This window comes from Pleurodeles waltl, chromosome 5 (genome assembly GCF_031143425.1).
Source record: "Pleurodeles waltl isolate 20211129_DDA chromosome 5, aPleWal1.hap1.20221129, whole genome shotgun sequence".
In the NCBI taxonomy this organism is placed as follows: domain Eukaryota; kingdom Metazoa; phylum Chordata; class Amphibia; order Caudata; family Salamandridae; genus Pleurodeles; species Pleurodeles waltl.
In genome coordinates this window covers 1,872,195,441-1,872,222,929 of record NC_090444.1, presented here as the reverse complement: position 1 = coordinate 1,872,222,929, position 27,489 = coordinate 1,872,195,441, and the positions used below count along the sequence as shown (strand labels likewise).

Genomic DNA, 27,489 nt, shown 5'->3' with positions numbered 1-27,489 from the left:
TTTTTTTTTAACACTCTGGTCACCCCTATGTCCTAGGACTTCGAGACATTAGTAAACAGGCGCTCCAAGTCTTTGGCACGCTTATTGCGAGAGGCAGATGTCTAAGAGGCTCATAAAGCACCAACTCTTTTTGGACTTTCCTTTCAGAAAAGGATAAAAGTAAAACAATTGCATTACCTATGCTGTTGGCTGGACTATCCAGTGTATCATTAACAAATGTCCACATCAAGCGTGTTGTAAACCCAGCCAGTTGATTTATTACATGCACATGTTATTTAAAATAAAAAAAAAACAGATTAAGTCCCAAAGGAAATAGTCCATTGTCCAGAACTAAAAACCGTAAAACGTTTAGGAATTGTAATCTTTAAAATACCAATAAACAAATTGGAAGGAAACCTTCCCAACTCTACTTCATGCACCACCGAGGGCACATTTACGAATTATTTGAATTTCGGCAGCAGGGCATGCACAGAGGTGAAAACTCTGAACCAGTGAATGAACATTAATCTGAAAGAGTTAAAAAAAAGGCAATAAAATCAAAGCAGGTTTAAAAAAAAAAAACATCTAATAAATATATTGAACGAAAAACAAGAAGCTTCACAATCAAAAATAAAAGAATTACAAGTAAACATCTGTTTTCAAGGTAAGCACAAGATAATAATAACTAAATGAGGAAGCCTGAAGCACTCCAAACACCATGGTGCTTGTGTGAAACAGAGACTACCTGGTCCGCTTAAAGGATTTCTTCAAAATGAAAACATAACTGGATAGCCCCCACTTCTTTCTCCCACTGTCACCCAAACATTAATTTCCTCCATCACCCCTACAATACCAAAAGAACATTTTTGCAAAAGAAACTCAAACCTATGAGGTACCCCAACCGCTTGCACCTAACCCCTTAACATAAAAAAAAATAAAGGTTTGCTTTAAATTAAATAAAAAAAAAAAAAAGTCCCATCTTCCCTTCCACAGAGAGGCCACCCCAGAACAGTTCAGTCCGGCAGGTACAGAGGAGATTGGTTTAAAAAAAAAAAAAAAAAAAAAAAAACCAATCAGGTTCCACCAGAGGTGGTGGTAAGGCACGACGAAGGTGCCTGAATCAATGGCCGTGCCATACTCTTAGACTGGTCACTTTCTGCAGAGTATGGAACATTCCAAACTATAACCATGCGCCCCCACTTTTCAGCGAAAGCATTCAATCTTTAAATGAGTTAAACAATGGACAAGCCGTTCCCAGAGACAGGAACGTCAAGCCAATTTGTTTCCTTGGGTGAAAGAAGACCTGTTCTAAATGTGACCCAGGATACTAAGGGAATAAACTCGCCCACCTTTTACCCATTAAAAAGCATTAACATCCAGGTTGGACAAGGGAAGGTATGTTTTCACATCAGTCAGATCAAACCCACACCTTGTCCCATCCTATTCCAGTGTTTGGAGCAGAAAGAGAATTTACAGCTGGAATACCTGGAATTTCAGAAACCAGATGGCCACTCAGTCTCATCTGTCGACTGGATTGGCTCACAAAAAGGAAACCCTACAGGCTCTCCTGAAACAGCCACAAAATAATAATCTTCTGTGATGTGCTGGTTGGAAATATCTTTATTTGTACATATTGTATAAACAGACTCTGGGTCAGTAACCGTAGGACCAGACCCCAGCACCATGAAATACGACAGCTAATTCAACTGTTTAGTTATTTTTTTTTTCTCAAAGATCAGACAGATCCATTCTTCCTCCAACATCTTCTCAGTGAAAGAGTCTTTATTAGAGTCCATCCTGGTTTCTCGAGCTCCAAGATGTGGAAATATGATAAACAGGACATTTCCATTTAGCTCACTTTGGTGCACAGAGTCCCATTTGACATTTTCATTAATTTGTCCATGGCTGTCACACCACAAAGGTCGAATTGTTTTCTGTCTCAGAGTCAAACGTTATAGCTTCAATCTGTTCTACTGACTTTCCCCAAATTCAACCTACTTTCTATCCCTTCTACAGTTTAGCCAACCCGGGTATGAACTCTGTTTCAAATTTGTCACTTTCTTAAATGTAAAACTGTCAGTCTTTGTCAGAAATGTACGTTTTCTCTTCCTTCACTTGTCATGACTTCATCTGACAAAAATGTTATTCTACAACTGCTGGGTTTAACGCTTCCTACACTAAACTAAGCCTCATCCATTTCATATAAGCCAGTTTTCACAAAGATTTCTGCATAAAGGTTTTATAAAAGAAAACAATATTTTACAAAAAAAGTAACCAAAAGCTATAACCAAGAAATAGATTTAAAAAAAAAAAAATGTACCAACGTGAAGCTAGAGTTCAGCCTTGATAAACTGGCCAAGACACTGGTTCAGAGCCCGTTCTATTCCACGTGCTGAGAGCACAAGCCCTTCCTCATGTACTGTAAAGACATCCCGCCTGGAGAGTGAGCTGATCCTATGGCATCCATGAATTCCAGATCAGAAAGCGGTTTGCAAATCTGCAATTCATTTTTTTAAAAGAAAAACAGACTTCCTCTGAACCACTCAAGAAGGTCAAAGGCTGGAAGATTCACCAAAAACATGCTGATAATTAGCCACTTCCAGTGTCCATAGTATGGATTCTGTGGTCATCCACCAAGTAGATCATGCGCTGGTCCATGGACCGTCCAGCTGCACCCTGGGCACAAGCGGGGGCAAGGAGGGGGTCACAGGTCTTCTTGGGCAGTAGACATGTTCTGAAAGCCAGGAGTTCCTGCACAGCTCCCAAGGAAGATCACAATGTCAGCTTATGGTCAGACAGATGGAGACCCTGTTTTTGTCCGACAAGTCTTTTTGCTTTTCAACAACCCCCAACACCTGCAGGGAATGCAGAATGTTACCATGGCCACAGTGGCATCTTCTGGGTGCACCCACGACGCACCGGTATCCTCCTGGAGAAGACCATTCCAGGGTCTCTGCGTTTCTTATCAGGGCATCCATTTGACTTCTTTCATTACTTGACTCCAACGCCACATTCTCTGGAGACGAATCCCACTCAACCACAGACGCCATCAGCAGTCCAAAGGAAGTGTGTCTGGGAGTTTAAATACCAAAATCTGGTATTAAGATTTCCTCAAATATGCTTATTTTGAAATTCAAGAATGCCATAAAAATGCCTACTCTCTATTATAAACACAACCTTGCTCTATTCACTAGAATCCCCCAACTTACTTTAGTAAAAGTGATATCAAAATTACAATTACAGGACTGACACTAAATTTCTCTCAAAATTTACAAAAACAGCTTAATGGATTTTTGCCTCAGTTTTAAGTTGTTTTAGGTAAGTTCTAAGCTTAAAAAAAAAAAAAAAAAAAAAAGCAAAACTGAAATGTATTCAGGTTCATTTTCGTGTCACACAACAAACTGTAGGTGTGCCGTGCAACAGAACTAGTTGTTGGACTGTGATGTGCATTTTTATTTACTTTAACAGTTATAAAAAAAAACAAAAAATCAAAAAAAATAAAATCTCTCCTTTGAACAACCAAACTAAAAGGAAAGAATATCTCCATAATCTATTTGGATCGCATTTCAAACCAGAGAAAATAAACTGTAATTTTGAGCATTTCATACATAGTAAACAAAATTCCCCAGTCATCAAACTTGTGGAGTTTTGCCCATCTGATGTCTAATGACTTAAATGTCAAAGTCCAAACAAAACTATCCCACCCAAATGGCACGGAATACACACTCCTCAGACTGCATGAGTTTGTACAAACATGTTTGAAATTAAAAAACACACACAATAATCCCTTATGCGAATGGTGAACACAAAAAAATAAAATAAAAAACACCCCCTAGCTTCCCCCAGCCCGAAAAAAAAAAAAAAACAGGAGCATTTAAGTACATTTAAGGGGGAGAAAAGGTATTTTTGGTGCCCGTGGAGCAGTATTCCATCTTCCATCCAGTCTTCTAGCTTCGGGCATCTTCAGGCGGTGGTGAGGAGGTTTAACATTAAACGAACGTGGAAGCAGAGTCCTGTACAGTCTATTTTTAGCATAAACAGAATGTGAGTTTGTAACTTTACTGAGCATAAATGCAATCAATAATGCTAGCTTGTGTCCCTCAGCCAGAGCAGAGGATGCATAGATGAGTGACGGCTGACCAGCTAGCCTTACTGACCAGTAGCACATTTGCTATCGATAGCTTCCTACCCGGTTTCGTGCCCACAGAATTTGTACACGAGCCATTACAGACTTGCTCTGCGAAAGCACATTTTTAAAAAAATTTCAATGAATGGAACAGTGAATTATTCTTGCCTTTTCCTGAAGGCATAAAAGGAAAAGTCGACTGCCCACAAAGTAATCACAGCCCCAAGACTGGCATCACCAAAGCTTACTATCTGCTGCTTACCACACATGGACACTGCCCGTGTCCCAGGGCTTGTCGTGCGGTCAAGGGCAGTCAATGGCCCCTGTACAAACCTGCGGGCGCACTCAGCCACAGCAGAAAGGATAAGAAGGTCTTTCGCTGATAATACACGAACTTGACTGACAATACTATACAACAAAATGTCTGTGTAAAGTATATTTTTATCCAAGATGTTTTAGTAGAAACCGAAACAAGTTTTCCTGTTAAGATGGACACATTTTCATTCACAAATGGCATGACAATTACATAACAAATCCGAGCCCGCTTCTAAAACGTGCAGCAGAACTAAACAATTTGCAAGAAGATGGCCTAGATCAGAACCGCCACTGGGTTGCCCATCTCCTACAACGTAAACAAAGAAACAAAAATTCAATTTTATCTGAAGCAATTAAAACACAATATATGTGGACGCCAGGTACTAAAAAAAGAGAACGATACAAACTCGGAGAGGTCTCCGCTGCCGGGTGCTCCAGGTATGTCAACGCCTCCTGTGGACCTGCAACATAAAGCAGAGGGGCACCCTACATGGGGGCGTTAGATGGGGGCCTCTTGGGCCCGCCACGCCTACAGAGGACAGGCTGCAACACGCTGCTCAACCAGGCAGTTTTAAAGGCAGAAACATGGAACAGCTCCTCCAGGGACTGCTTTGAACTTTCCTCACATCTCACCAGTATATGAACATTACACACATTCCCTTTTACAAGCGCGATTTTCAACAAACGGTTAATAATCACAGTCTGCCCATTTCTGTCCCACACCAGTAGCAAGAGTTGTTTTATTATATCACAGACACGCTCGTAGTGCTAAGGGCAGTGAATGGCCCACCACAGAGAAGATTGTAATTCTCCAACAGAAAAATATGACACAATACTTGCTTTCAAGTCTCCTAGTTCTTTGGTGGCACTGCTACCATCAAACGCAGGCCCTTGAAGTCTGCCCTATGCCCACCGGAGCTACTTTAGGGGTTTTATTTGCAGATGAAGCTAAACGAAAGAGTTTTTTCACTACTTCCAATCCTGAATATTCATGCTTCCTCCTTCGGACTCAGCAGTGAGTACACGAGCCCCTCGATGACCCCAAGATCCTCTATTCCTGAGATGACATGCGCCTGTTTCGGGGCTGGCATGGAATTTGGACACAAGTTAGAACCCAAATCCTGCACAGACACTCGTCTGTGCTCGGAGTTGTAACGCCGGCGTACGAGCGAGTCTTGTGGGTCAAGGTTTAATGGACAGAACCAGTCTACACCTGTGGTCGACAGGCTCCTATAACCAAACACACGCACGTTTGGTGCTTTAATTTCTTATGCGTAGAACATGACTAATATACCTACTTGGGAAGAAATGAAGGTTGCGCTCTGAAGACAACTCTGTAGCACCTGAAAGGTAAGTTTCCATAAACTTTGTATAGAGTAGGTTTGAGTTAAGGTGCGACTAAAGCTGTAATTCCACTACACTGTCTGCTTTACCCAATTGCTAGTAGAGGAATGCCAATGTCGAGTATGAATTTTCAAGGAAAGAATTTTATGAAACCTACACCCAGCTTCTCATCTCTAGAATGACACTTTTCAAATTGTCTCTGCTTTCCAATAAGCTGTATTTCACCTGGCACCGTGCTGTGCACTTTAACTGTACTCAAGCCCCTTGCCAGCCACCTTCCAGAGAGCCGCCATGTCAAATGAAGAGCTAATTCAGAGGTTATTGGAAACAGCACACACGACCCAACCCATCTGAAGTTCAATGCTGTGCAAGACCTTGGACCAACTTATTTTCCGGGATGGTAGAAGTCGGAAGGAGAACAAAACTTTAGAGTTGTACGTTAACACACAACCTCGTACGAACAAACCATCTGCGTCATGTGGATCATCAGAAGTAGCTTCTCCACATAGAAAAGGAAAACGCAGCTGAGCCACCGCAGCCGGATTTCCATGCAGCGCTGCGTGCATGATTCGCACCAGCAGCGAGAGACCCAAGGCTCTGTCCTGATACCAGTGGCACCTTCTTCAAGCATCGGGGAGGCTGTGCTTGGCCGACGGAGGACGGAAACCAGTGCAGGAAGCCCCCAGTGCACCGCCCCCCTCAATCACAAACCCACGAGTGCTAGCTTTGTGATGACTCTGGCAGCCAGCACTCCGTCTGCACCAAGAGCATTACTAGGAGTATAAACATGTCGCTTAAGGAGCCCCAGGGTCCCAAACGTAATTTGAGGCGAGGGTTATTAGTAGCAATGGCAGGGTTCGGATTTTTCCATTTTGTGATACCCTTCCGTATCCAGAAGAGACGGATTGATTTTGCGCCCAAGATAGAATCGTCACAGCCGTGAGAAGTCTTATGTTACCCGCTTCCTTCATGGAGGGAGTAGTCCCCCCACCTTCCCTCCGCCTAAAAGGTTCTTGCTGGATTCTGTAATGGGACAGTTTGAACACAACAGCACTACGCAGAGTTGCTGCATCCCACTGCAATGCAGCCAACAGCTTAGGGACCCTCTCAAACCTCGCAGGGACAGGGTTCATCAAAAAGGGCAGTAAACCAACAATTGTATTCGATGGCGACCACAACTCGTGCACTTAAAAGATGTAACCTGATGTGTTGCACAGGGTGCATCTTTTGTTCCAGTTCCTGAAGACATTGCAGGTAATGGCTGACTGGGACCAGTGCATCCTACTCTGGAGGTGACAAGTATTCAAGTATGAAAGACAGCCCCCCCCAGGCCAGTGAGGGCCAAAGGAAGCCGAGGGGTTTATCTACATGTCTCCGAGAAGAGACAATACTTTAAACAGCAACAACTGCTGGGAGGATGATTAGGGGACAGAGTGTTGCTGTGCAAGAGGGGAAGTATTTCTGCTGGAGGGCAACCGTGAGCCCGGTCGTCAACATCCAAGATTTACGTGGAAGGTAACAATAGAAAATATTGACGAAAGAGTACAGGTTTATAAAAATCTCACAACAGGATAAGGAAAAACTGAGTAGGAGAAGGTAAAGACATAAAACATCCAGGACCTGGCACTATGTGCAAGAAGAGGGAGGAGTACGGACGAAGTGCATAAGCCTGGAAGTACTTATTGCTGTAGGACAAAAGTCAAGTTTCACTCTGTACATTTGCAACGAAGAAGCCAAAGTAACGAAGAGCGTGGTATGAAATCCTATAAAGATTTGCATATTTGGAGGAGGTGTTCACAGTGGGCGCCTAGATGGCAGCACAGATGAATAAGGAAACAAGAGTGGTGTTACTGTGGCCTTTAGGCGCCTGCAGACAGGAGCTCGGAGCTACTTGGGCTTCTTTGCTTCAGGCTCGTCAGAGGCCGCCTGAACTGCGGTGCACATGATTCCGGGGTGATCCCCCTCACATTTGGAGCACTTATGAGTATAGCGGCAGAGGGATCCTCGCAAGCATTCATTCTTATCGTAGCGCCAGCACATACCTATTTTCCCTGGTAAGACCCTAAAATGATTCACGGGAGGAGGCGGGGGCATGGTAAATACCCGCTGTGGGTTGACCATCTGCAACCACAGCTCGGTGTTTATAAACGCCCAACTCAGCCCCGGAGAACCCTGTTTCATCCTTCGGAACCTCTCATCATAGATCAGCCACCCCCCCCATGCTGCCTGGTCATAGGCCTTGCGGATTGTGTCGAAGTAGTTAAAGAAGCCCACCAGTTTCTCCGGCGCGTCCTCCAGCAGGATGCTCCCCATAATTATAAAGCCTCTCTGCCACCGATCAAGGGTCCTGCGCTCGGGCCCCGATACCAGTATATCCACGCTGTCCTTTGGCAGGAGAACGAACATATCAAAGTACTGCAGAGCAACCACCATTTCACGTAAGGGCTTACTCACATGGGCTGCTAGCGGAGGGGACAGGAAGTACCCGGGGGGCGGGAGCACCTTTGATGAAACTGCTGGCACTGCGGGGACCAGCGCCGCCTGCTGTGGTGGGGGGCTGTGCCAGGGAGGGGGCATCTGAGGGACCCCGGGGACGGAGGCATGGGAATTACCAGAGAGAACCCGCGCACCCTCACTAGAGCCCGGCGTGCTGTTGTCTGCTGAAGCATCAGCATTCAAAGGCGCCCGAGCGCCAGTGGACTCCTCCCCACCAAAGAAACATTTATTAAACACCATGGTGACCTCATCTATGAACTCCTGGATCTTTGGGTGCATGACTGGCTCATCCGCGTGGAGTCCTCCCTGGCTCTCCATGGCGGGATCCTCACAAGAGGAACTACTGTCCTCGGCCGCTAATAACTCGCTCTTTTCAAGCCCAGGAAGGTCCACCTCGGCCGTCTCTTCATCGTCAGATTCCTGGCTAACCATTGGGTTGTCACTGTGCACTGGGGGTGTACAGGCACTGGATTTATCCACACTTCCCTCTAAATCTTCGACCTTCTCTGGGCTCTTCGGACTGTATCCTCCCAACTTCCCCAAACTGTCCTGCTCACCTTCCTCATGGACTGCAGGGGGGAAAGATTGCATTTCTGTACGGAGGAGGGTATGAATTACAAATGCCCACCCCCTCCGCGTGGCCACCTCCCAGGCCTGTATCACAAGCTCTTCGTCACTTAGCTCCATGTGGCCCTGGCTCTCGGTTCCTGCTGCAGCACTGATGGACTGGTCCACAAGCGGCTCTCTCCCCTCCTCTGGCCGGGATACCATCCTTCCGCACTGCAAGGACACAAATACACACAGTGAGGTTTAGGAGCAGAGTCTACTGTTGCACAACTCTTGTCCGATTGATCACAAGTTGCTGTAAACAACCAGGTCAGTAAGTGTAGGAAAGTGCCATCTTGCCTGGCATGTTACCCCCATATATCACTGTATATATGTTGTTTTAGTTATATGTGTCATTGGGACCCTGCTAGTCAGGACCCCAGTGCTCATAAGTTTGTGACCTATAGGTATGTGTTCCCTGTGTAGTGACTAACTGTCTCACTGAGGCTCTGCTAATCAGAACCTCAGTGGTTATGCTCTCTCATTTCTTTCCAAATTGTCACTGACAGGCTAGTGACCATTTTTTACCAATTTACCTTGGAATACTGGAACACCCTTATAATTCCCTAGTATATGGTACTAAGGTACCCAGGGTATTGGGGTTCCAGGAGATCCCTATGGGCTGCAGCATTTCTTTTGCCACCCATAGGGAGCTCTGACAATTCTTACACAGGCCTGCCACTGCAGCCTGAGTGAAATAACGTCCACGTTATTTCACAGCCATTTTACACTGCACTTAAGTAACTTATAAGTCACCTATATGTCTAACCTTTACCTGGTAAAGGTTAGGTGCAAAGTTACTTAGTGTGAGGGCACCCTGGCACTAGCCAAGGTGCCCCCACGTTGTTCAGAGCCAATTCCCTGAACTTTGTGAGTGCGGGGACACCATTACACACGTGCACTACATATAGGTCACTACCTATATGTAGCTTCACAATGGTAACTCCGAATATGGCCATGTAACATGTCTATGATCATGGAATTGCCCCCTCTATGCCATCCTGGCATAGTTGGCACAATCCCATGATCCCAGTGGTCTGTAGCACAGACCCTGGCACTGCCAAACTGCCCTTCCTGGGGTTTCACTGCAGCTACTGCTGCTGCTGCCAACCCCTCAGACAGGCAGCTGCCCTCCTGGGGTCCAGCCAGGCCTGGCCCAGGATGGCAGAACAAAGGACTTCCTCTGAGAGAGGGTGTGACACCCTCTCCCTTTGGAAAATGGTGTGAAGGCAGGGGAGGAGTAGCCTCCCCCAGCCTCTGGAAATGCTTTGTTGGGCACAGAGGTGCCCAATTCTGCATAAGCCAGTCTACACCGGTTCAGGGATCCCCCAGCCCTGCTCTGGCGCGAAACTGGACAAAGGAAAGGGGAGTGACCACTCCCCTGACCTGCACCTCCCCTGGGAGGTGTCCAGAGCTCCTCCAGTGTGCTCCAGACCTCTGCCATCTTGGAAACAGAGGTGCTGCTGGCACACTGGACTGCTCTGAGTGGCCAGTGCCACCAGGTGACGTCAGAGACTCCTGCTGATAGGCTCCTTCAGGTGTTAGTAGCCTATCCTCTCTCCTAGGTAGCCAAACCCTCTTTTCTGGCTATTTAGGGTCTCTGTCTCTGGGGAAACTTTAGATAACGAATGCATGAGCTCAGCCGAGTTCCTCTGCATCTCCCTCTTCACCTTCTGATAAGGAATCGACCGCTGACCGCGCTGGAAGCCTGCAAACCTGCAACATAGTAGCAAAGACGACTACTGCAACTCTGTAACGCTGATCCTGCCGCCTTCTCCACTGTTTTCCTGGTGGTGCATGCTGTGGGGGTAGTCTGCCTCCTCTCTGCACTAGAAGCTCCAAAGAAATCTCCCGTGGGTCGACGGAATCTTCCCCCTGCAACCGCAGGCACCAAAAAGCTGCATTACCGGTCCCTTGGGTCTCCTCTCAGCACGACGAGCGAGGTCCCTCGAATCCAGCAACTCTGTCCAAGTGACTCCCACAGTCCAGTGACTCTTCAGTCCAAGTTTGGTGGAGGTAAGTCCTTGCCTCACCTCGCTGGGCTGCATTGCTGGGAACCGCGACTTTGCAGCTACTCCGGCGGAAATCATTTGTGCACAGCCAAGCCTGGGTCCACGGCACTCTAACCTGCATTGCACGACTTTCTAAGTTGGTCTCCGGCGACGTGGGACTCCTTTGTGTAACTTCGGGTGAGCACCGTTTCACGCATCCTCGTAGTGCCTGTTTCTGGCACTTCTCCGGGTGTTACCTGCTGCTGAGAGGGCTCCTTGTCTTGCTCGACGTCCCCTCTCTCTCCTGGTCCAATTTGCGACCTCCTGGTCCCTCCAGGGCCACAGCAGCGTCCAAAAACGCTAACTGCACGATTTGCAGCTAGCAAGGCTTGTTGGCGTTCTTTCGGCGGGAAAACACTTCTGCACGACTCTCCACGGCGAGAGGAATCCGTCCACCAAAGGGGAAGTCTCTAGCCCTTTTCGTTCCTGCCGAAACCTCAGCTTCTTCTGTCCAGTAGAAGCTTCTTTGCACCCACAGCTGGCATTTCCTGGGCATATGCCCATCTCCAACTTGCTTGTGACTTTTGGACTTGGTCCCCTTGTTCCACAGGTACCCTAGATTGGAAATCCACAGTTGTTGCATTGTTGGTTTGTGTCTTTCCTGCATTATTCCTCTATCACGACTTCTTTGTCCTTAGGGGAACTTTAGTGCACTTTGCACTCACTTTTCAGGGTCTTGGGGTGGGCTAATTTTCTAACTCTCACTATTTTCTAATAGTCCCAGCGACCCTCTACAAGGTCACATAGGTTTGGGGTCCATTCGTGGTTCGCATTCCACTTCTGGAGTATATGGTTTGTGTTGCCCCTATCCCTATGTGTTCCCATTGCATCCTATTGTAACTATACATTGTTTGCACTGTTTTCTAAGACTATACTGCATATTTTTGCTATTGTGTATATATATCTTGTGTATATTTCCTATCCTCTCACTGAGGGTACACTCTAAGATACTTTGGCATATTGTCATAAAAATAAAGTACCTTTATTTTTAGTATAACTGTGTATTGTGTTTTCTTATGATATTGTGCATATGACACTAAGTGGTACTGTAGTAGCTTCACACGTCTCCTAGTTCAGCCTGAGCTGCTCTGCTAAGCTACCATTATCTATCAGCCTAAGCTGCTAGACACCCTATACACTAATAAGGGATAACTGGGCCTGGTGCAAGGTGCAAGTACCCCTTGGTACTCACTACAAGCCAGTCCAGCCTCCTACATTGGTTGTGCAGTGGTGGGATAAGTGCTTTGAGACTACTTACCACTCTTGTCATTGTACTTTTCATAAGAGAAAAATATGCAAAACAAGGTCAGTGTATATACACATAGCCAAAAAGTTTTGCATTTCCTCTTTTCTAAAGTGCTGAAAAGTACTTCTAAACTTTCAAAAAGTTCTAAAAAGTTTAAAAAGTTTTTTTTCTGTCTTTCTAAAAAGTTCTGAAAACTTTTTTCTCTTTTTCTATCACTTTAACTCTCTCTAAAAATGTCTGGCACAGGCCAAAATGTTGATCTGTCCAAACTTGCATATGAGCACCTTAGCTGGAAAGGAGCAAGGAGTCTCTGCATAGAGAGAGGTTTGAGTGTAGGGAAGAATCCTTCCTTGGAATTGTTGCTTAATATGCTTAGAGAACAAGATAAGGCCATAGGGGCCACATCTGTTGAAAAAGTAGCAAACGGTTCCCAATCTGATCCAGGGACTCCCCCAGGAAAAGATTCAGGAAAGAAAGTTCCTAGCCTGCCCATTACTAGACAGTCTAGCATAGTTGGTAATGATGAAGAGCCACACCATACAAATAGTGTTGTCTCACATCATAGCAAAAGCATTTATTCTCACCATACTGGTAGTGATGTTTCTGTTAGCCAAGCTGTTAGGGTGCCCTCTGTAAGGGACAGGTCTCCTTCTGTTCATTCCCATCATACCTCTGTATCTAGGAATGTCCCTCCCACCAACCCTGATGACAGATTGTTAGAGAGGGAACTCAATAAGTTGAGGGTGGAACAAACCAGACTGAAGCTTAAAAAGCAACAGCTGGATTTGGATAGACAGTCTTTAGAATTAGAGAAGGAAAGACAGAAGTTGGGTTTAGAAACCCATGGTGGCAGCAGCAGTATTCCCCATAGTCATCCTGCAAAAGAGCATGATTCCAGGAATCTGCACAAGATAGTTCCCCCTTATAAGGATGGGGATGACATTAACAAGTGGTTTGCTGCACTTGAGAGGGCCTGTGTTGTACAGGATGTCCCTCAAAAGCAGTGGGCTGCTATCCTATGGCTATCATTTCGTGGAAAAGGTAGGGATAGGCTCCTTACTGTGAAAGAAAGTGATGCCAATAATTTTACAGTTCTTAAGAATGCACTCCTGGATGGTTATGGCTTAACCACTGAACAATACAGGATAAAGTTCAGAGAGACCAAAAAGGAGTCTTCACAAGACTGGGTTGATTTCATTGACCATTCAGTGAAGGCCTTGGAGGGGTGGTTACAAGGCAGTAAAGTTACTGATTATGACAGCCTGTATAACTTGATCCTGAGAGAGCATATTCTTAATAATTGTGTGTCTGATTTGTTGCACCAGTACTTGGTGGACTCTGATCTGACCTCTCCCCAAGAATTGGGAAAGAAGGCAGACAAATGGGTCAGAACAAGAGTGAACAGAAAAGTTCATACAGGGGGTGACAAAGATGGCAACAAAAAGAAGGATGGTAAGTCTTCTGACAAGGGTGGGGACAAATCTAAAAATGAGTCTTCATCAGGCCCACAAAAACACTCTGGTGGGGGTGGTGGGTCCAAATCCTCCTTTAATCAAAACAAAGAAAAGAAACCATGGTGCTATTTAAGTAAAGTTAAAGGCCATTGGACAACAGATCCCAGTTGTCCAAAGAAAGGCACCAAGACTCCTACCACTACAACCCCTACTGCTACACCTAGTGTCCCTACTAATAGCAGTGGTGGTGGGAGCAAACCTACTAATAGCCAATCCAAGGGAGTAGCTGGGCTCACTTTTGGTAACTTAGTTGGGGTTGGCCTTGTTAGGGAGGCCACAGAGGCTGTTTTAGTCTCTGAGGGGGCTATTGATTTAGCCAACTTAGTTGCTTGTCCCCTTCATATGGATAAGTACAAGCAGCTACCCCTAATAAATGGTGTTGAGGTTCAGGCCTACAGGGACACTGGTGCCAGTGTGACTATGGTCATAGAGAAACTGGTCCACCCTGAACAACACCTACTTGGTCACCAGTACCAAGTAACCGATGCTCACAACAACACACTTAGCCACCCCATGGCTGTTGTAAATCTCAACTGGGGGGGGGGTTACTGGTCCAAAGAAAGTTGTGGTAGCTTCAGATTTACCTGTAGACTGTCTATTAGGGAATGATTTGGAGACATCAGCTTGGTCAGATGTGGAGTTGGAGGCCCATGCAGCAATGCTGGGCATCCCAGGGCATATTTTTGCTTTGACAAGGGCTCAGGCCAAAAAGCAAAAAGGACAGGGAAGCTTGGATCCTGGAACAATGGACCAAGTGCTCCCTAAAGCTAGGGCTAGTAGAAGCAAACCACTTCCTACTATCCCTCCCTCTACAGTGGATTCAACTTCAGAGGAAGAAGAATTCCCTCCCTGTGCAGAACCTTCACCAGAGGAGCTTCAAGCAGACACTGCTGAACTTTTGGGTGAAGGGGGGCCTGCCAGGGAGGAGCTGAGTGTGGCACAGCAAACCTGTCCCACATTAGAGGGTCTAAGACAGCAAGCTGTCAAACAGGCTAACGGGGATGTCAGTGACTCTCACAGAGTTTACTGGGAGGACAACCTCTTGTACACTGAGCATAGGGATCCTAAACCTGGAGCTGCCAGGAGATTAGTGATTCCTCAGGAGTACAGAAAGTTCCTTCTAACTCTTGCCCACGACATTCCCCTAGCTGGCCATCTAGGACAAATGAAAACTTGGGACAGACTTGTTCCCTTGTTTCATTGGCCTAGGATGTCTGAGGACACAAAAGATTTTTGTAAGTCCTGTGAAACCTGTCAAGCCAGTGGCAAGACAGGTGGCACCCCAAAGGCACCCCTTATTCCACTGCCTGTGGTTGGAGTTCCCTTTGAAAGGGTAGGGGTTGACATAGTTGGCCCCCTTGACCCTCCTACTGCTTCAGGCAATAGATTCATCTTGGTGGTAGTGGACCATGCCACAAGATATCCTGAAGCTATTCCTTTAAGGACCACTACAGCTCCTGCAGTGGCAAAGGCCCTCCTGGGAATATTTTCCAGGGTGGGCTTCCCAAAGGAAGTAGTATCAGACAGGGGAAGCAATTTCATGTCTGCATACTTAAAGGCCATGTGGAAGGAGTGTGGTGTAACTTATAAGTTCACTACACCCTATCATCCACAAACAAATGGACTGGTGGAGAGATTTAATAAAACTCTCAAAGGCATGATTATGGGTCTCCCTGAAAAACTCCACAGGAGATGGGATATCCTGTTACCATGCCTCCTTTTTGCCTACAGGGAGGTACCCCAGAAAGGAGTGGGCTTCAGCCCCTTTGAACTTCTTTTTGGACACCCTGTTAGGGGTCCACTCACACTTGTAAAGGAGGGTTGGGAACAACCTTTAAAAGCTCCTAAGCAGGATATTGTGGACTATGTACTTGGCCTCAGATCAAGGATGGCTGAGTACATGAAAAAGGCCAGTAAAAACCTTCAGGCCAGCCAAGAGCTCCAGAAGCAATGGCATGATCAGAAGGCTGTTTTGGTTCAGTACCAACCAGGGCAGAAAGTGTGGGTCTTGGAGCCTGTGGCCCCAAGAGCACTCCAAGATAAATGGAGTGGACCCCACACAATTGTTAAGAAAAAGGGTGAAGTCACCTATTTAGTTGACTTAGGCACTGCAAGGAGTCCCCTTAGGGTACTCCATGTAAACCGCCTGAAACCCTACTATGACAGGGCTGATCTCACCCTGCTCATGGCAACTGATGAGGGACAGGAAGAAGACAGTGATCCTCTACCTGATCTCTTCTCTTCCACAGAACAAGATGCTCTTGTGGAAGGTGTAGTTTTGGCTGATTGTCTTACTGCTGAGCAGAAAGACCATTGCATAAATCTCCTAGATCAATTCTCTGAACTCTTCTCTACTGTGCCAGGTACCACTTCTTGGTGTGAGCACACTATAGATACTGGAGACAGTTTACCTGTCAAAAGTAAGATCTATAAGCAACCTGACCATGTCAGGGACTGCATAAAGCAAGAGGTGCAGAAAATGTTAGAACTAGGAGTAGTTGAGCACTCTGAAAGTCCATGGGCTTCTCCTGTGGTACTTGCACCAAAACCCCATTCCAAAGATGGAAAGAAGGAAATGCGGTTTTGTGTAGACTATAGAGGTCTCAACTTGGTAACCAAAACTGATGCTCACCCTATACCCAGGGCAGATGAGCTCATAGATACTCTGGCATCTGCCAAGTATCTAAGCACTTTTGATTTGACTGCAGGGTATTGGCAGATCAAATTGTCAGAAGATGCTAAACCTAAGACTGCATTTTCAACCATTGGAGGCCATTACCAGTTTACTGTAATGCCTTTTGGTTTGAAAAATGCACCTGCCACTTTTCAGGAGGTTGGTGAATACAGTCCTGCAAGGCCTGGAAGCTTTCAGTGCAGCATATCTGGACGATATAGCTGTATTTAGCTCCAGCTGGGATGATCACCTGGTCCACCTATGGAAAGTTTTGGAGGCCCTGCAAAAGGCAGGCCTCACTATCAAGGCTTCAAAGTGCCAGATAGGGCAGGGAAAGGTGGTTTATCTGGGACACCTTGTTGGTGGGGAACAGATTGCAGCACTTCAGGGGAAAATCCAAACAATTATTGATTGGGTTCCCCCTACCACTCAGACTCAGGTGAGAGCCTTCCTAGGCCTCACTGGGTATTACAGGAGGTTCATTAAGAACTATGGCTCCATTGCAGCCCCTCTTAATGACCTCACATCCAAGAAAATGCCTAAAAAGGTATTATGGACAGCAAACTGTCAGAAAGCTTTTGAGGAGCTGAAGCAGGCCATGTGCTCTGCACCTGTCCTGAAAAGCCCTTGTTACTCTAAAAAAATTATATGTCCAAACTGATGCATCTGAATTAGGAGTAGGGGCAGTCCTATCACAACTTAATTCTGAGGGCCAGGATCAACCTGTTGCTTTTATTAGTAGGAGGTTGACCCCTAGAGAAAAGCGTTGGTCTGCCATTGAGAGGGAGGCCTTTGCTGTGGTCTGGGCTCTGAAGAAGTTGAGGCCATACCTGTTTGGCACTCACTTCATTGTTCAGACAGACCACAAACCTCTACTTTGGCTAAAACAAATGAAAGGTGAAAATCCTAAATTGTTGAGGTGGTCCATATCCCTACAGGGAATGGGCTATACAGTGGAACATAGACCTGGGAGTAGCCACTCCAATGCAGATGGACTCTCCAGATATTTCCACTTAGACAATGAAGACTCATCAGGTCATGGGTAGTCTTATTGTCCTTCGTTTTTTTTTTTTGGGGGGGGGGGGGGGGGGGGGGGGGGGGTAGGAAAGTACCATCTTGCCTGGCATGTTATCTTTTGCCACCCATAGGGAGCTCTGACAATTCTTACACAGGCCTGCCACTGCAGCCTGAGTGAAATAACGTCTACATTATTTCACAGCCATTTTACACTGCACTTAAGTAACTTATAAGTCACCTATATGTCTAACCTTTACCTGGTAAAGGTTAGGTGCAAAGTTACTTAGTGTGAGGGCACCCTGGCACTAGCCAAGGTGCCCCCACATTGTTCAGAGCCAATTCCCTGAACTTTGTGAGTGCGGGGACACCATTACACGCGTGCACTACATATAGGTCACTACCTATATGTAGCTTCACAATGGTAACTCCGAATATGGCCATGTAACATGTCTAAGATCATGGAATTGCCCCCTCTATGCCATCCTGGCATTGTTGGCACAATCCCATGATCCCAGTGGTCTGTAGCACAGACCCTGGTACTGCCAAACTGCCTTTCCTGGGGTTTCACTGCAGCTGCTGCCAACCCCTCAGACAGGTTTCTGCCCTCCTGGGGTCAAGCCAGGCGTGTCCCAGGATGGCAGAACAAAGGACTTCCTCTGAGAGAGGGTGTTACACCCTCTCCCTTTGGAAAATGGTGTGAAGGCAGGGGAGGAGTAGCCTCCCCCAGCCTCTGGAAATGCTTTCCTGGGCACAGATGTGCCCAATTCTGCATAAGCCAGTCTACACCGGTTCAGGGGACCCCTTAGCCCTGCTCTGGCGCGAAACTGGACAAAGGAAAGGGGAGTGACCACTCCCCTGACCTGCACCTCCCCTGGGAGGTGTCCAGAGCTCCTCCAGTGTGCTCCAGACCTCTGCCATCTTGGAAACAGAGGTGCTGCTGGCACACTGGACTGCTCTGAGTGGCCAGTGCCACCAGGTGACGTCAGAGACTCCTTCTGATAGGCTCCTTCAGGTGTTAGTAGCCTATCCTCTCTCCTAAGTAGCCAAACCCTCTATTCTGGCTATTTAGGGTCTCTGGGGAAACTTTAGATAACGAATGCAAGAGCTCATCAGAGTTACTCTGCATCTCTCTCTTCACCTTCTGCCAAGGAATCGACTGCTGACCGCGCTGGAAGCCTGCAAACCTGCAACATAGTAGCAAAGACGACTACTGCAACTCTGTAACGCTGATCCTGCCGCCTTCTCCACTGTTTTCCTGGTGGTGCATGCTGTGGGGGTAGTCTGCCTCCTCTCTGCACTAGAAGCTCCGAAGAAATCTCCCGTGGGTCGACGGAATCTTCCCCCTGCAACCGCAGGCACCAAAAAACTGCATTACCGGTCCCTTGGGTCTCCTCTCAGCACGACGAGCGAGGTCCCTCGAATCCAGCAACTCTGTCCAAGTGACTCCCACAGTCCAGTGACTCTTCAGTCCAAGTTTGGTGGAGGTAAGTCCTTGCCTCACCTCGCTGGGCTGCATTGCTGGGAACTGCGACTTTTGCAGCTACTCCGGCCCCTGTGCACTTCCGGCGGAAATCCTTTGTGCACAGCCAAGCCTGGGTCCACGGCACTCTAACCTGCATTGCACGACTTTCTAAGTTGGTCTCCGGCGACGTGGGACTCCTTTGTGTAACTTCGGGTGAGCACCGTTTCACGCATCCTCGTAGTGCCTGTTTCTGGCACTTCTCCGGGTGCTACCTGCTGCTGATAGGGCTCCTTGTCTTGCTCGACGTCCCCTCTCTCTCCTGGTCCAATTTGCGACCTCCTGGTCCCTCCAGGGCCACAGCAGCGTCCAAAAACGCTAACCGCACGATTTGCAGCTAGCAAGGCTTGTTGGCGTTCTTTCGGCGGGAAAACACTTCTGCACGACTCTCCACGGCGAGAGGGATCCGTCCACCAAAGGGGAAGTCTCTAGCCCTTTTCGTTCCTGCCGAAACCTCAGCTTCTTCTGTCCAGTAGAAGCTTCTTTGCACCCACAGCTGGCATTTCCTGGGCATATGCCCATCTCCGACTTGCTTGTGACTTTTGGACTTGGTCCCCTTGTTCCACAGGTACCCTAGATTGGAAATCCACAGTTGTTGCATTGTTGGTTTGTGTCTTTCCTGCATTATTCCTCTATCACGACTTCTTTGTCCTTAGGGGAACTTTAGTGCACTTTGCACTCACTTTTCAGGGTCTTGGGGAGGGCTAATTTTCTAACTCTCACTATTTTCTAATAGTCCCAGCGACCCTCTACAAGGTCACATAGGTTTGGGGTCCATTCGTGGTTCGCATTCCACTTTTGGAGTATATGGTTTGTGTTGCCCCTATCCCTATGTGTTCCCATTGCATCCTATTGTAACTATACATTGTTTGCACTGTTTTCTAAGACTATACTGCATATTTTTGCTATTGTGTATATATATCTTGTGTATATTTCCTATCCTCTCACTGAGGGTACACTCTAAGATACTTTGGCATATTGTCATAAAAATAAAGTACCTTTATTTTTAGTATAACTGTGTATTGTGTTTTCTTATGATATTGTGCAAGTGACACTTGTGGTACTGTAGTAGCTTCACACGTCTCCTAGTTCAGCCTAAGCTGCTCTGCTAAGCTACCATTATCTATCAGCCTAAGCTGCTAGACACTCTATACACTAATAAGGGATAACTGGGCCTGGTGCAAGGTGCAAGTACCCCTTGGTACTCACTACAAGCCAGTCCAGCCTCCTACAGTAAGGGATCATGTGACTGAGAAAAATCATCTAATGAAGAATAACAAAAGAACCCAAGAGCAGACATTCATGTCCTAATCAAAGTAAGCCATAACCGCCTTTCATAGTCATGTAAGAAGCCGTCCGATCTGGTGTTTTATAACATGTAACACAAATCCAGGGACTCTGGTAAGATGGGGAAACATGTCAAGTGGTTGCTGCAGAGATACCAATTTGATCAAGCTAGGGCAGTGGTTCTTAACCTTTGACTTCTGTGGACCCCCGCTTTGTCATTACTAGAACCTGGGGACACCCCAGTAAGTCATTACTGGAATGGGGGGGCCCTACTGAGTCACCCCTGGTAGCCGTGGACCCTCAGAGTCATTACTGGAAGCAGTGGACCCCGGCCTAAACACTATCGGTGATTTCAAATGCAAAAACAAAGAAATAAAGAAGCAAGCATTCAAACAAACAAACACAAGTAACACGTTCACTTAATATGCAAACAAATATAAATAGAATAGAATTTAATAGTATATTTTGATCACTTATTTCGCCAGAGGTGATCTCTACGGCAGGTTTAGTCTAAGCTAAGTGTTCTCCTGGTTATCTTTCCTGCTGCCTAGGCACAGGAGAGAGAACAAGATCTGTGAATTTTGCCTCTTCAGGTTCCGCCTGGTGGAGCAGGGCCCAACACAGGTGGAGAGTGTTTTCAAGGGCACTGTGTTCAGCTGGGACTGGACAGGCCAGGCTTACATCGAAAGGTAAGCTTTTCCTTTTTGCTTACAGGCGAGGTGGTTCGGGTTAAGAACGGCATGTGTCTCAAAGCTGTCAACCACTATATTTGGGTCAACAATTTAGGGCAGGGAAGTTCCAGCGTCGTAGACCGACATCATTACATTTTCTCTGTGCAAAAGTTGTTCATTCAAGTACAAGAACCAAACCAGGCAGCTGTGGGAAAATCCATACTGGTGGGCCAAAGAGTGTAAACACAACAGGTCTTTTTGGGACCATGGTTTCCATTCAGAGCAAGATAGGAACCTTTACGCAATCAAACTGCAAGTTGAGATTAGAAGGGAGAGGAGGGTTCTACATATGGCTCGCACTTGGTATGGTATTTAGGTCGAGCCTGTAGTGGATCCTATTTCGTGTTATGGGAATCAGAAGGTAGCTTACTCTTCTGCCTTGCAGGCCTGTGCCTCCGTCACCTAGTGACTTTTAACCTACTTAGTTTGCTCCATTTTAGCACATTTCATTATTTCTTCCAAGATGGCTGCCATGTTTATAGTTAGGAAGAGGTTTTGGTTTCACGTCATCAGTGCCACTCTGTGAAGGCGTCACTATCAGCACACACAAGTGATATGGGTAGGTGTTCACAACATGCCCCTTTCCCACTTACGTGGGACAGGAACATAACTGCCTCCCTGAGCATGCCTTCTTACCTATTGTTTGGAAATATACCTGCCCCAGGGGTCCTATAAAATCTGCATACATACATACATCTCATGCAGACAAGACCATCAGAGGGATTCCTAACAGATGCCATTGACGCTATCTATGGTACATGTCGCCTTGGTGCAGACCCAGCCTTCGTGTCCCCACGGAGTCTGATATAGAGACCTCATTCCAAGGTAACAAGGGTTGAGGGAGATTCTCATGGACATGGTCTTGGCAGAATAGGTTTAGCACACTTAGTTCACTTCAGGTTAGAGAGTAGGTTCACCATGGCAGGGTATTAGGGCCTATTTTGCATTCATTTCACATCTCATGTTATTGCAAGATGGTGGGGGTCTTTTTATTCATTACTCAATTTTACAATTCTGCTTCTTGCATTGTTCATTATCCTACTCATTGCAGCCCATGCAATTTGAAGTAGATTGCAGTCTTTATGATCAAACCTATTGAAAACTTTACTGCATCTCCTTCTTTGCCTGTATGTGACTGAGACTTGTTGCTCATGTGAGAAAAGGGTAATCTCTGTTTAACCACGATTCACCTGAGATATCACACTCATGAGTCCATGCGTAAGGCTGCCAGAAATCACCTTTTACTGTTTGGGTTTTGGTGAGGTATTGCTTGTGAGCCGGAAGGGTTGGGACAACAGTTGCTATTTATTGTAGGATTGGCCTAGCCGCCTACAAACATAAGTGCTGTCATCCCTAAACCAGAAGTCTTGCCTGGAGTCCAACTATGATAAGCCTAGGCAGCGCTGTCTACAAGACATGTAATTCAGTCTATGGCCCACTGTTGCCATTCGTTCTTTGCTGTGCTCATCTTAAATGCTTCCTTTTTATTGAAAAATGCCTCTTGTTTGTGTGCTTAGTTCTCTCCCAGCCAATTTCACTAAGATAACATTTTTGTTGGCCATCAGACTACGTTCACACTTCCTGCTGTTGTAGCATGTGATGGCCACTCCTCCCAGCAGACTTCACTGATTGATCCCCTTGGTTGGCCGTCAGTGACCATCTGTTGCCTCCTCACTCGCACCCCCTCCCTCCCATCATTGCTGCCATCCTTCCTGCACTGCTGCTTCTTGTTCAATCCTTATCCTGCAAACCCTTGTTCTTACTTCCGTGAGAACTTTCAAGTAGGTTAATTGCTACTGTGCCTGAAGGCGATCCTTTACAAGGTATTCAGCTCTTATAAGAGAGAGATTCTCATTAACTCGTTTACTGAGCAATGCGGTTAATTTGTGTTATTATGGACTCGTTTAAACCTCTCTGAATACATTTTCTTATATTTATTCTGAGGAGGGCCATGTCTGCTTTGTAGGGCACAATGATGCATTGTGGATTATACAATAGAGAACACCATAAAAACAAAATATGCAGATGTTATTGTACAACGTGCTTTATAGAAAAGCTCAGTTCGAGATCAGCTGTAGAACTCTGTGATATCAGATCATGAATAGTTATGTGCTTGTGCCAACACGCCTCTTTATTAGCTTTCGCTGAAGTTCTCTCAGCGGTGTCCCCTCAGGCTGAAGGTGATATAATTCATGATGTGGCAATGGGTACAGTCCCAGACCTTCACTTAAAGATTCTCTGCAAGGGCAGAATTTTATGATGATTGCTGGCAGACGATGCCTCAAATAAAATTAATAAACACATTGAAAAATCAGATTAGACATAACTAAATGAAGGCATTTGCACATACGAGGCAGCTGTTCCTGCGTTCCCTGGCTTGGTACTCGCAGGGAGAGGGTTGCTGGCATGACACCAGTGGTATAATAACCCACTTGCACTGTAGCTGTGTAAAACAGATCAGGCTGTGTGTTTAAGTCGATGCCCTGCAGTGCACTATATTGCTGAATGGTAAGATCCCACAATTGAAGTATCTTCTAATTGAGAACACAATATATGCACTAAGTCACATAAGTCCAGTTCAGCACACATTTATCTCAGATTCACCGAAGGACGCGTCGGAACGCTATACTCTGCCAGTTTTTCATTAACTCGATCTACTTTACCAATTGTGGCAATTATGCCAGAAGAATTTTCTACTTTACATAACGTGCCTTGAGAAAGCCCTGACGCACTGGCAGTATGGGGCGAAACACGTGTTGGCTACAACTTCGCTACAACTTCGCTGAACGTTGAAACTCAATTCTTGGAACATTATAAATTTTTCTCAGCCTGAAACATCTTTGTTCTCATTTTCTTTGGAACATACCATTTCCCCATTTCCCCTTAACCAAAACGTGCCAATTGAGAGGCTGAAATTTTGTTGACCTTTGAATTCCTAACACTTTAAAATAAAAGTGTGCTGAACTGGACTTATGTGACTTATTGCATATATTGTGTTCTCAATTAGAAGATACTTAAATTGTGGGAGTGCCATGTCGGCTTAGTCACTTTCACCCCACCAGCACACACAAGCTGGCAAGCAGTGTGTCTGTGCTGAGTGAGGGGTCCCCAGGGTGGCATAAGACATGCTGCAGCCCTTAGAGACCTTCCCTGGCATCAGGGCCCTTGGTACCAGGGGTACCAGTTACAAGGAACTTATCTGTGTGCCAGGGATGTGCCAATTGTGGAAGCAAAGGTACAGTTTAGGGAAATAACACTGGTGCTGGGGCCTAGCTGTTGTCAAAACCTATTGGCCTGGAATTGTCTTTGAGTGTGTGTTCCTCATTTATTGCCTGTGTGTGTACAACAAATGCTTAACACTACCCTCTGATAAGCCTGCTGCTCGACCACACTGCCACAAAATAGAGCATTAGAATTATCTCTTTTTGCCACTATTTTACCTCTAAGGGGACCCCTTGGACTCTGTGCCGACTCAACCGATCCGAGCACTGCCGCCATCAACCTCCATCAATGGATCCTCGACTGCGCCAACACCTTAGCCCCACTCAAGAAACCCACCGCCAACCAAGGAAAGAAAAAACCAGCCTGGTTCACAGACGAACTGACCGCCTCCAAAAGCCGCTGCCAGAAGCTCAAGAAGAAGTGGATCTCAGAGCGCACACCTGACAACCTCGCCTCCCTCAAAGACGCCAACCGTGAACACCACCAACGGATCCGAGTCGCCTAGCGCGCCCCACTTCACTGAACGCATCAACAACAACGCCCACGACTGCAAAGAACTCTTCGGCATCGTAAAGGAACTCTCAAACCCCAACGCCAACGACATCCCGCCCTCCCAGAAACTCTGCGACGACCTCTCCACCTTCTTCCACCAGAAAATCACAACCATCCACAACAGCTTCAACACCACTCCACCGCCAGACCCCACCCCTGACATCTCCACAGACGCCTGCCGCCTCACCGCCTGGACCCACGTGGACGACACCGAAACAATGACAACCATGAACACCATCCACTCCCCATGGACCCATGCCCACATCACGTGTTCAACAAAGCCAACGCCATCATCGCCCCCAAACTCCGCAAGATCATCAACCTCTCCTTCGACTCCGCCACCTTCCCAGACAGCTGGAAACACGCAGAAATCCAACCCCTTCTCAAGAAACCCAAGGCTGACCCCAACGACCTCAAAAACTTCCGACCGATCTCTCTCCTCCCTTTACCAGCAAAAGTCATCGAGAAGATCGTCAACACACAGCTCGCCCACTTCCTCGAAGACAACTCCATCCTAGACCCCTCTCAATCCGGTTTCAGACGAAACCACAGCACCGAGACTGCACTCCTCGCCGCCACAGATGACATCAGAACTCAAATGGACAACGGCAAAACCTCGGCCCTCATCCTCCTCGACCTATCAGCCGCTTTTGACACAGTCTGCCACCGCACCCTACTGACCCGCCTCCATGAAGCCGGCATCCAAGATAAAGCCCTCAACTGGATCTCATCCTTCCTCTCCGACAGAACCCAGAGAGTCCGACTCTCCCCTTTCCGCTCCAAAGCCACCAACCTCATCTGCGGCGTCCCCCAAGGCTCCTCCCTCAGCCCTACGTTGTTCAACGTCTACATGGAACCCCTCGCTAAACTGGCCCGCCAACATCACCTCAGCATCATCTCCTACGCCGACGACACCCAGCTCGTCCTCTCCCTGACCAAAGACCCACTCACCGCCAAAACCAACCTCCATGAGGGACTAAAAGCCATCGCTGAGTGGATGAACGACAGCTGCCTGAAGTTCAACTCCGACAAAACGGAAGTCCTCATCCTCGGGCGCACCCCTTCGGCCTGGAACGACTCCTGGTGGCCCACCGACTTCGGACCCCCACCCACCCCAGCCAGCCACGCAAGAAACCTCGGCTTCATCCTGGACTCCGCCCTCACCATGTCCAAACAGGTCAGCGCCGTCTCCTCTTCCTGCTTCAACACCCTTCGAATGCTACGCAGAATTTTCAAGTGGATCCCAACAGGAACCAGAAAGACGGTGACCCAAGCCCTCGTCAGTAGCAGACTTGACTACGGCAACGCACTCTACACAGGCATCCCAACAAAAGACATCAAACGACTCCAGCGTATCCAAAATGCATCCGCGACATACCCCGCTGATGCCACATCTCCCCTCACCTGAGGGAACTCCACTGGCTCCCGGTGGAGAAGAGGATCACCTTTAAACTCCTCACCCACGCTCACAAGGCTCTATACAACACTGGACCTACCTCCCTCAACTCCAGACTCAACTTTTACGCCCCCACTCGACAACTCCGCTCTGCCAATCTCGCCCTCGCCATCGTCCCCAGGATCCAGCGCAAGACCTCCGGCGGCAGATCCTTCTCCTTCCTCGCCGCCAAGACCTGGAACTCTCTCCCCACCTCTCTACGTCAGACCCAGGACCTCCTAGCCTTCAGGAGACTCCTCAAGACCTGGCTCTTCGACCGCCAACAGCTCACCCACCCCCCCCCCCAGCGCCTCGAAACCCTGACGGGTACATAGTGCGCTTTACAAATGTAATGATTGATTGATTGCATGCAATTTCTTACTTTGAAATAGTACATACAGAGCCAACTTCCTACAAGAGGTATCACGCCAGGCGTCCGCCCTGCAAACAAGTGTCTGCTACGAGCCGGTCCCTAAACACGCTGTTGAAACCACAGAAATTGAACAAGAAGTCGAAGCAGCCCTTTCCCTTTGACAGCGCTCCCCTCGGCAGCAGTGACCGGCTCCGCCCTCTCTACAACGCTTCGATGCCTGGTAGGCCAGGTGCGCGGTACCCTCAAGCGGCGCAAACAAATAAACATGGCAGATTTCTCTCCCCCCCCCTCGGGGCCCCGGGGGCAGATTCCCCACCTCCCCTCTCGGGGGGCCGGGGGCAGATTCCCCACCTCCCCCCTCTCGGGGGGCCGGGGGCAGATTCCCCACCTCCCCCCCTCTCGGGGGGCCGGGGGCAGATTCCCCACCTCCCCCCTCTCGGGGGGCCCGGGGGCAGATTTCCCACCTCCCCCCTCCCGGGGGCAGATTTCCCACCTCCCCCCTCCCGGGGGCAGATTTCCCACCTCCCCCCTCCCGGGGGCAGATTCCCCCCCTCCCCCCTCCCGGGGGCAGATTTCCCACCTCCCCCCTCCCGGGGGCAGATTCCCCCCCCCCCCCCCCCCCCCCCCCCCCCCCACCTCCCTCCTCCCGGGGGCAGATTTCCCCCCCCCCCCCCTCCCTCCCGGGGGCAGATTTCCCCCCCCCCCCTCCCCCTCCCCTCCCTCCTCCCCTCCCTCCCGGGGGCAGATTTCCCCCCCCCCCCCCTCCCTCCCGGGGGCAGATTCCCCACCTCCCCTCCCTCCCTCTCGGGGCCCGGGGGCAGATTCCCCCCCTCCCCTCCCGGTCACAGCCCCTCCGCCTGCGCGGTGTACCCGGGGCGCACAGGCCAGGAGAGCCCTCACAGACCCCGGCTCACCTCAGCGAGGGTTCTAAACGGCCATTCCCAACGTTCCAACGCGTCTAGAAGCTTCCGCCTTCACACTTCCGGGTTCCGCGAGTCCTCC

General features: G+C 47.9%; 1 protein-coding gene across 1 annotated transcript; it reads right to left on the bottom strand.

Moving 5' to 3' along the window:
- Window positions 1-1,581: 1,581 nt before the first annotated feature.
- LOC138296909 (uncharacterized) lies at window positions 1,582-27,489 on the bottom strand. The gene is made up of 2 exons (XM_069236424.1): window positions 27,402-27,489; window positions 1,582-9,040 (listed from the first exon to the last, which is right to left on the bottom strand). Exon 2 carries the CDS (start codon window positions 9,029-9,031, stop codon window positions 7,652-7,654), a length of 1,380 nt encoding a protein of 459 aa, XP_069092525.1. The 5' UTR covers window positions 9,032-9,040; window positions 27,402-27,489; the 3' UTR covers window positions 1,582-7,651.